General features: G+C 44.1%; 1 protein-coding gene across 1 annotated transcript; it reads left to right on the forward strand.

The window, feature by feature from the left end:
• Positions 1-3,748: 3,748 nt before the first annotated feature.
• LOC135205194 (proteoglycan 4-like) lies at positions 3,749-5,091 on the forward strand. The gene is made up of 2 exons (XM_064235559.1): positions 3,749-4,382; positions 4,481-5,091. Exons 1-2 carry the CDS (start codon positions 3,749-3,751, stop codon positions 5,089-5,091), a joined length of 1,245 nt encoding a protein of 414 aa, XP_064091629.1.
• Positions 5,092-9,883: the final 4,792 nt, after the last annotated feature.

Consider the following 9,883-nt stretch of genomic DNA (forward strand, 5'->3'; position numbering starts at 1 on the left):
CTACCCAGACCAGAAGGAGTGATTCAGATCCTACCCAGACCAAAAGTAGTGATCCAGATCCTACCCGGACCAGAAGGAGTGATCCAGATCCTACCCAGACCAGAAGGAGTGATTCAGATCCTACCCAGACCAAAAGTAGTGATCCAGATCCTACGCCCGGTACCAGAGGGAGTGGTCCAGATCCTACCCAGACCAGAAAGGAGTGATCCAGATCCTAGCCCAGACCAAAGTGGATTGGTCAGAACTTATCCAGAACCAAAAGGAGTGATCATGATCCTACCCGGGACCAGAAGGAGTGATCCGGATCCTACCAGACTACAAAAGAGAGATCCAGATCCCTAAACCCGGATCAAAAGGAGTGGATCCAGATCCTACCCAGAACCCAGAAGGAGTGATCCAATCCAACCCAAAAGGATCAAAAGGATGATTATCCAATCCTAACCCACACCGGAATGAAGTGGATCCAGGACCTACCCAGGACCAAAATATGGTCAGACCTTACCCAAGACCGAAAAAGGAGTGATTCATGATCCTACCCGGACCCTAAGGAGTGATCCGTATCTACCCAGACCAAAGGAGAGAATCCAGATCCTACCCGTAGCCCAAGCCAAAAGGGAAGTTGATCCCCCAGAATCCTTACCCAGAACCAAAAGGAGTTGATTCAATGATTCCTACCCGGACCAGAAGGAGTGATCCAGATCCTATCCCACGGACCGAAAAGGAGAGATCCAGATCCTACCCGGCCAGAAGGGAGTGATCCAATCCTACCCCGACCAAAAGGCCTGATTCCGATCTACCCAGAACCAAAAGGATTGATCCCAGATCCTACCCAAATACCAACAGAGTGATTCCAGATCCTACCCATAAAGCCCAAAAGGGAATTGGATTCAGATCCTACCCAAGCCCATAAGTAGTTCATCCCAGATCCTACCGGAACCAGAAGAGGAGTGGATTCCAAGATCCTACCCAACCAAATGAGTGATCCAGGATCTACCCAGAAACAAAGGAATGGTCAGACTTACCCAGACCAAAAGGAGGTGCCTCCCAAGATCCTCCCGACCAAAAATAGTGAAAATCCAGAGACTACCAGACCAAATAGGAGTCCACCGATCATACCCAGACCAAAAGTAGTGATCCAGATCCTACCCAGACCAAAATGAGTGATCCAGATCCTACCCAGACCAGAAGGAGTTATCCAGATCCTACCCAGACCAAAAGTAGTGATCCAGATCCTACCTGGACCAGAAGGAGTGATCCAGATCCTACCCAGACCAGAAGGAGGTGATTCAGATTCTTTTACCCAGACCAAAAGTAGTGATCCAGATCCTATCCGGGACCAGAAGGAGTGAACCAGATCCTACCCAGACCAGAAGGAGTGATTCAGATCCTACCCAGACCAAAAGTAGTGATCCAGATCCTACCCGGACCAGAAGGAGTGATCCAGATCCTACCCAGACCAGAAGGAGTGATTCAGATCCTACCCAGACCAAAAGTAGTGATCCAGATCCTACCCGGACCAGAGGGAGTGATCCAGATCCTACCCAGACCAGAAGGAGTGATCCAGATCCTACCCAGACCAAAAGGAATGGTCAGAACTTATCCAGACCAAAAGGAGTGATCATGATCCTACCCGGACCAGAAGGAGTGATCCGGATCCTACCCAGACCAAAAGGAGAGATCCAGATCCTACCCAGATCAAAAGGAGTGATCCAGATCCTACCCAGACCAGAAGGAGTGATCCAGATCCTACCCAGATCAAAAGGAGTGATTATGATCCTACCCAGACCAGAAGGAGTGATCCAGATCCTACCCAGACCAAAAGGAATGGTCAGAACTTACCCAGACCAAAAGGAGTGATCATGATCCTACCCGGACCAGAAGGAGTGATCCGGATCCTACCCAGACCAAAAGGAGAGATCCAGATCCTACCCGGACCAGAAGGAGTGATCCAGATCCTCCCAGACCAAAAGGAGTGATTCAGATCTACCCGGACCAGAAGGAGTGATCCAGATCCTACCCGGACCAGAAGGAGTGATCCAGATCCTACCCGGACCAGAAGGAGTGATCCAGATCCTACCCGGACCAGAAGGAGTGATCCAGATCCTACCCAGACCAAAAGTAGTGATCCAGATCCTACCCAGACCAGAGGGAGTGATCCAGATCCTACCCAGACCAAAAGGAATGGTCAGAACTTACCCAGACCAAAAGGAATGATCCAAATCCTACCCGAACCAAAAGGAGTGATCCAGATCCTACCCAGACCAAAAGGAATGATCCAGATCCTACCCAGACCAAAAGTAGTGATCCAGAATCCTACCCGGAGACAGAAGGAGTGATCCAGAATCCTACCCAGACCAGAAGGAGTGATCCAGATCTTACCCAGACAGGGAGTGATCCAGATCCTACCAGACCAGAAGGAGTGATCAGATCCTACCCAGCCAAAAGGAATGGTCAGAACTTAAACCCAAGACCAAAAAGGAATGATCCAGATCCTACCCGAACAAAAGAGTGATCCGATCCTCCCAGGACCCAAAAGAATGATCCAGATCCTACCCAGACCAAAAGTAGTGATCCAGATCCTACCCAGACCAGAAGGAGTGATCCAGATCCTACCCAGACCAAAAGGAGTGATTCGATCCTACCCCCAGATACCAAAAGTAGTGATCCCAGATCCTACCGAAAAGGAGTGATCCAGATCCTTCCCAGACCAAAAGGCCGTGATTCAGAGCCTACCCACCAAAAGTAGTGATCCAGATCCTACCCCCGGACCGAAGGAGTGATCCAGATCCACCCAGACCAAAAGTAGTGATCCCCCCCAGAAAAAAAAAAAAAAAAACCTACCCAGACCAGAATGAGTGATCCAGATCCTACCCAGACAAAAAGGAGTGATCCAACCTAACCAGAAAACCAGTGCCTACAGATTTCCTACCCAGACCAAATGGAGTGATCCAGATCCTACCCAGACCAAAAAGGAGTGAATTCAGATCCTACCCGACCACCAAGGATGATCCAACCTACCCCAGACCAAAAGGAGTGATCCAGATCCTACCCAGACCAGAATGAGTGATCCAGATCCTACCCAGACAAAAAGGAGTGATCCAGATCCTACCCAGACCAAAAGTAGTGATACAGATCCTACCCAGACCAAATGGAGTGATCCAGATCCTACCCAGACCAAAAGGAGTGATTCAGATCCTACCCGGACCAGAAGGAGTGATCCAGATCCTACCCAGACCAAAAGGAATGGTCCGGAACTTACCTGGACCAAAAGGAATGGTCCAGATCCTACCCAGACCAAAAGGAGTGATCCAGATCCTACCTGGACCAGAAGGAGTGATCCAGATCCTACCTAGACCAAAAGGAGTGATCCAGATCCTACCTGGACCAGAAGGAGTGATCCAGATCCTACCTAGACCAAAAGGAGTGATCCAGATCCTACCCAGACCAGAAGGAGTGATCCAGATCCTACCTGGACCAGAAGGAGTGATCCAGATTCTACCTAGACAAAAGGAGTGATCCAGATCCTATCTGGACCAGAAGGAGTGATCCAGATCCTACCTAGACCAAAAGGAGTGATCCAGATCCTACCTTGACCAAAAGGAGTGATCCAGATCCTACCTAGACCAAAAGGAGTGATCCAGATCCTACCTGGACCAGAAGGAGTGATCCAGATCCTACCCAGACCAAAAGGAGTGATCCAGATCCTACCCAGACCAAAAGTAGTGATCCAGATCCTACCCAGACCAGAATGAGTGATCCGGATCCTACCCAGACCAAAATGAGTCATCCAAATACTACCCGGACCAAAAGGAGTGATCCAGATCCTACCCAGACCAAAAGGAGTGATCCAGATCCTACCCGAACCAAAAGGAGTGATCCAGATCCTACCCAGACCAAAAGAAGTGATCCAGATCCTACCCAGACCAGAGGGAGTGATCCAGATCCTACCCAGACCAAAAGGAATGGTCCAAATCCTACCCAGACCAAAAGGAATGATCCAGATCCTACCCAGACCAAAAGGAGTGATCCAGATCCTACCCAACCCAAAAGGAGTGATCCAGATACTACAAGGACCAAAAGTAGTGATCCAGATCCTACCCAGACCAGAGGGAGTGATCCAGATCCTACCCAGACCAGAAGGAGTGATCCAGATCCTACCCAGACTAAAAGGAGTGATCCAGATCCTACCCAGACCAAAAGGAGTGATCCAGATCCTACCCAGTCCAGAAGGAGTTATCCAGATCCTACCTGGAAAAGAATGAGTGATCCAGATCCTACCCGGACCAAAAGGAGTGATCCAGATCCTACCCAGACCAAAAGGAGTGATCCAGATCCTACCCGGACCAGAAGGAATGATCTAGATCCTACCCAGACCAAAAGGAGTGATCCAGATCCTACCTGGACCAAAAGGAGTGATCCAGATCCTACCCAGACCAAAAGGAATAATCAGAACTTACTCAGACCAAAAGGAAGGATCCAGATCCTACCCAGACCAAAAGGAGGGATCCAGATCCTACCCGGATCAGAAGGAGTGATTCAAATCCTACCCAGACCAAAAGGAGTGATCCAGATCCTACCCAGACCAAAAGGAGGGATCCAGATCCTACCCAGACCAGAAGGAGTTATCCAGATCCTACCCAGACCAAAAGGAGTGATCCAGATCCTACCCAGACCAAAAGAAGTGATCCAGATCCTACCCAAACCAGAAGGAATGATCAAGATCCTACCCGGAACAAAAGGAGTGATCCAGATCCTACACAAACCAAAAGGAGCGATCCAGATCCTACCCAGACCAAAAGGAGTGATCCAGATCATACCCAGACCAAAAGGAGTGATCCAGATCCTACCCAGAATAAAAGGAGTGATCCAGATCCTACCCACCCCAGAAGGAGTGATCCAGATCCTACCCAGACCAAAAGGAGTGATCCAAATCCTGCCCAGACCAAAAGGAGTGATCAAGATCCTACCCAGACCAAAAAGAATGGTCCAGATCCTACCCAGACCAAAAGGAGTGATCCAGATCCGACCCAGACCAAAAGGAGTGATCCAGATCCTACCCAGATCAAAAGGAGGGATCCAGATCCTACCTAGACCAAAAGAATATCCAGATCTAAAAAGATCAGATCAGTGATCCAGATCCTACCCAGACCAAAAGGATGATCCAGATCCTACCCAGACCAAAAGGAGTGATCCAGATCCTACCCAGACCAAAAGGAGTGATCCAGATCCTACCCAGACCAAAAGGATGATCCAGATCCTACCAGACCAGGAATGGATCCAGATCCTACCCAGACCAAAAGGAAGGATCCATCCTACCCAGACAGGATATACCCAGACCAAAAGGAATGATCAGATCCTACACCAGACCAAAAGGAATGATCCAGATCCTACCCAGACCAAAAGGAATTATCCCAGATCCTACCCCGACCAAAAGGAAGTTCCAGATCCAGACCCAAAAGGAATATCAGACCTACCCAGACCAAAAAGGAGATCCAGATCATACCCAGACCAAAAGGAGTGATCCAGATCCTAACCCAGACCAAAAGGAAATTGATCCAGATCCTACACCAGACCAAAAGGAAGAATGATCTCCAGATCCTACCCAGACCAAAAGGAATTATCCCAGATCCTACCCAAGACCAAAAGGAGTGATCCAGAATTCCGAACCAGACCTAAAAGGAATGATCAGATCCCTACCCCTGACCAAAAGGAATTAATCCAGATCCTACCTCAGACCAAAAGGAGTGATCCAGATCCTACCCGACCAAAAGGAAAGTGGATCCAAGACCTACCCAGACCAAAAGGAATGATCCAGATCCTACCCAGACCAAAAGGAATGATCCAGATCCTACCCAGACCAAAAGGAATGATCCAGATCCTACCCAGACCAAAAGGATATCCAAAAAGTTTCCTAACCCAGACCAACAGTTGAATGGATCCAGATCCTACCCAGAACCAAAAGGAGTGATCCAGATCCTACCCAAGACTCCAAAAGGAAAAAAAAAAAAGTTTTTGATCAAGATCCTACCCAGAACCAAAAGGAATGATCCATTTTTATCCTACCCAGACCAAAAAGGAATGATCCAGATTCCCACCCAGACCAAAAGGAATGATCCAGATCCTACCAGACCGAAAAAGGAGTGATCCATGATCCTACCCAGACCAAAAGGAATGATCCATATCCTACCCAGACCAAAAGGAATGATCCAGATCCTACCCAAACCAAAAAGGGCAGTCCAGATCCTACCCAAACCAAAAAGGGCAGTCCAGATCCTACCTAGAACAAAAGGAGTGATCCAGATCATACCCAGATCAAAAGGAGTGGTCCAGATCCTACCCAGACCAAAAGGAGTGATCCAGATCCTACCCAGACTAAAAGAAGTGATCCAGATTTTTATTTATATATATATTATATAATATATTATATATTATATATTAATTAACTTATATAGATAGATAGATAGATTAAGGATAGATAAGATAATTCGATAGATAGATAGATAGAAAGCTAGATAGATAAACTATAGCATACTATATATATGTGCTGGTACTTACTTTGTTTGCACAGATCTAAGGTAACGTGTGCCGTGGAGGCTGTACTTTGGGGAATTAGGCTTATATAAATTCTTCTTGTCTTGCTCAATGTTCTTAATCTGGGATTCGTTAAAAGGGTTCAAATTTTGGATGAGAAATTAATTGATATGTTTCTTTGCATTAAGTTTATTCTTCGTTAGGGGTTCTAACAAATGTTTTCCACCTTCTGAGTTACTGGGCTCTTGGACTGATAAAACTTAATTGGCACTTGTTGCAATTACGAGTCTATAGGCATGAGGGAAATTTACTGAGTATTGATTGTCACTTTCACTGTCTTTGATTGCTTCGCACACCGCACTTTTGCACTGTTCTTCTTCTGGGGATTCTTCTGTCTTTCTCTCTCTTCTCTGCCTGTTGCTGCGCCACTGGTTCTCCTCGTTCCCCTCTTTGTCGTTATCTTCTCTCGACTTCTCTGTTCCCCTTTTTTCTCTGCTCCTTTTCTGCCTGCTCTCTCTCTGTCTCGCCTTTTTGTTCAGTTGAAATCTCCTTAGCCCCGCCTTTGGATTTTTGGATTCTGACTGGGTGTGGCATTTTCTGAAAGACTTTTTGTGTCTTAGTGGCTACTAACTTCATACGAGACCGCCTTCCTGTCAGGTCTTCTACAGTAATTCGTAGGCTTTGAATTTGTATACGCCTCCTTCTTCATGTCCTGGCTTCTTAGGGGCGTATCCCTTGGTAACCTCATTGGTCATTCGTTGATACCCCTTTTGGGCTGTCTTATGACCAACACTCATGGCTTTTGATTCGTCGATACTATAGGCCTACCTCCTGGGAGGTGGAGCTTTTAAGAATTTGGTACTTCCCTCTTTCTAACAACGGGTCATAGAATTCCTTTTTAACGTATGCCAGATGGCTCTCTCTGACCTGTTCACGAAGGGAACGGCGATTAGTCATAGGCGCTAATGAGAGTAGTTTCCAATTTCTCGAAGATGCCTGGGCGACATCCCTCATCGGCTATAATCTCTTGTTGGTCACTAATCGCTGGTACGGACAGAGGCTTTTTGGGGGAGATGAAAACCAGATGTCTAATGGCTAAAAGCCTAATGTTTGGAGTAACAAAATCCTTTCGCTAAGAAAAATCATTATCTTATTTCCCTTTTCTCTTTTCTCCGTATTATCCGTTTTCGTGCCTTTTTCTTAAGTATTAGTTAAGTTATTGTCTTTTGGAATAACGACACTGTGCCACACTATTACAGTCTCGCCCGCTACCTCGCTGACTCCGACAGCAGTTATCTAAGCTGAAGCAAATATTATACCTACAAGAGGACTCCTAACTTATGCTTCTTGGAAATCATATTGAAACTTTAACTCAAAAACATCAAAGTGAATGTAAACATGAGCAAATCCTTGATTAAGTAACGTTAAGGGCAACAATCAAAATTGAATGTAAACATGAATAAATTCTTGAGTAAGTAACATTCAGAGAAACATGAAAAACTGAATATAAATATGAACAAATACTTGATTAAGTAATTAAAGGAATCATCAAAGTGAATTCAAATATGAGTAAATCACATTAAGAAACATGAAACTGAATGCAAACAAAATAAATCCCCCCCAAAAAACAAGAAAACTGAAAGTTTAACATACATAAGCCCTTAAGTCACAAAAGTTATATAAATGCATGGTAGAAGCAAAAAAATAATGGTAACTATCCAAGTTTACAGTACATGATTGGTTCAGTCCTCAGTCCTATTCTATCTAGGTGGATATCGTTTTTCTTTTATGGAAAAATAAATTTCGTTCTTCGTTGACGACACTTGATGGCTTCTTGTTTGCTGCGACCTGCTGCTTGGAGACAGTCCTGGGAGAAAATATCCTTGTGTATTTGTATGCAATAACAAGTGTGTCCTTGACTTCCTACTGAGATTGTGTATTGTGTTTATGCAAAATTTCATTGGACATTATTACTGTAATTTCTGAGTAACCTTGTACATTAAACTATATAACTTCACTGCTTGATACTAACACAAAATTGGCAACTCGGTTAAAGGAACCGGTTAGTGGTTAATACTTGTAGGTTTCTTCTACTGTGACAACAATTAGTAAGTTTTCACCAATCAATATCTTGTTAGTAAGTTTTCAACAACTACTATCTTGTTAATGAGTCTTCATCAATTAACATCTTGTTAGTGAGTCTTCATCGATTAATATCTTATTAGTAAGTTTTCATCAATCAACATCTTATGGATTGAACAAAGTAAGTGTATTAATTACCCCTTCACAATCATAATCATTTCTGAAACGAATTCTCTTATCTTAAAATCTCTTAATATCTATCTTAACCCGTCTTATTTATTCTTTTACTTCTAAGAATGTTCTTATGGAACGATTAAACTTAATATACATCTTGAAATTCTTATACTGCGCATTGAATCGTTTCGTACATACCCAAATAATTCCCTTCAAGTCAAAATAAATTTGAAGTTAAGTGCACTTAACCCAAAAAAATTGCTACAAACCAACTAATTAAAGTAAGAATTGCAACAATAAAAGATTATTCCTAAGTCGACCGATGAAGGTAAACTTAGCAATAAAGAAATCAAATAAATACATGGGAATAATGGGATGAATTAATGGGTTTGTTCTTCTGTTTCACTGAAAAGTGACTCTTCTATTTCTTAGGTTATATCTAGTTCCTTCTTCTGGAATTTCTTCTGACGTCTATGTCAATGTCGGATTTCTTCAACTTCTTTGGTTCTCTGACCTTGTCCTTGTTTATCCAAAATTCTTCTTCTTCTAATGATTCAGCATATGTGGAAGGCATTTGGCTATTCATTTTCTTAACCTTTATCTTAGTCTCTTGTACGTCTACGACCTTGTATGGTCCTGTGAATTTTGTGGCTAACTTATAATTAATACCACTTCTTACTTCCTTCTTAATATAGACTTCATCCCCTTTCTTGTAGTCTACAGGCCTTAATCCTTCTTGATGCTTCTCTATCATATTCTGCTGGGCTTCTTCTAAATTCTTGTGCAATTGCTTGTGTATTACTTTAAAGTTTCCGATTCTTATCTTCATGATATCTTCAGAGTAATTAGGCTGTATTGGCTGATTCAGCCATGCATAAGGTAATCTGGGTTCATATCCCATCAAAGCTTTTATGGGAGTTGCACGAATACTCGTATGATGCCTTGCATTTAATGATAATTGGACTAAAGGTAAATTGACGTCCCAGTCAGGATCCTGTCCTACTGTGTGACGCAATACGTCTAAAACCTTCCTGTTATTCCTTTCTACCAAGCCATTGCTAGCTGGGTGATACGGCTGTATCGCTATCTTTTCTAC

The sequence above is a fragment of the Macrobrachium nipponense genome, chromosome 49 (assembly GCF_015104395.2).
Source record: "Macrobrachium nipponense isolate FS-2020 chromosome 49, ASM1510439v2, whole genome shotgun sequence".
NCBI classification, from domain to species: Eukaryota; Metazoa; Arthropoda; class Malacostraca; order Decapoda; family Palaemonidae; genus Macrobrachium; species Macrobrachium nipponense.

What these genes read in the sequence shown, in the direction of transcription:
- LOC135205194 (XM_064235559.1), top strand. Translation starts at nt 3,749, where the DNA reads ATGAGTGATCCGGATCCTACCCAGACCAAAATGAGTCATCCAAATACT. An exon ending in TCCTACCCAGACCAAAAGGA is followed by an intron (nt 4,383 to 4,480) that starts GTGATCCAGATC and finishes GGAAGGATCCAG; the next exon opens with ATCCTACCCAGACCAAAAGG.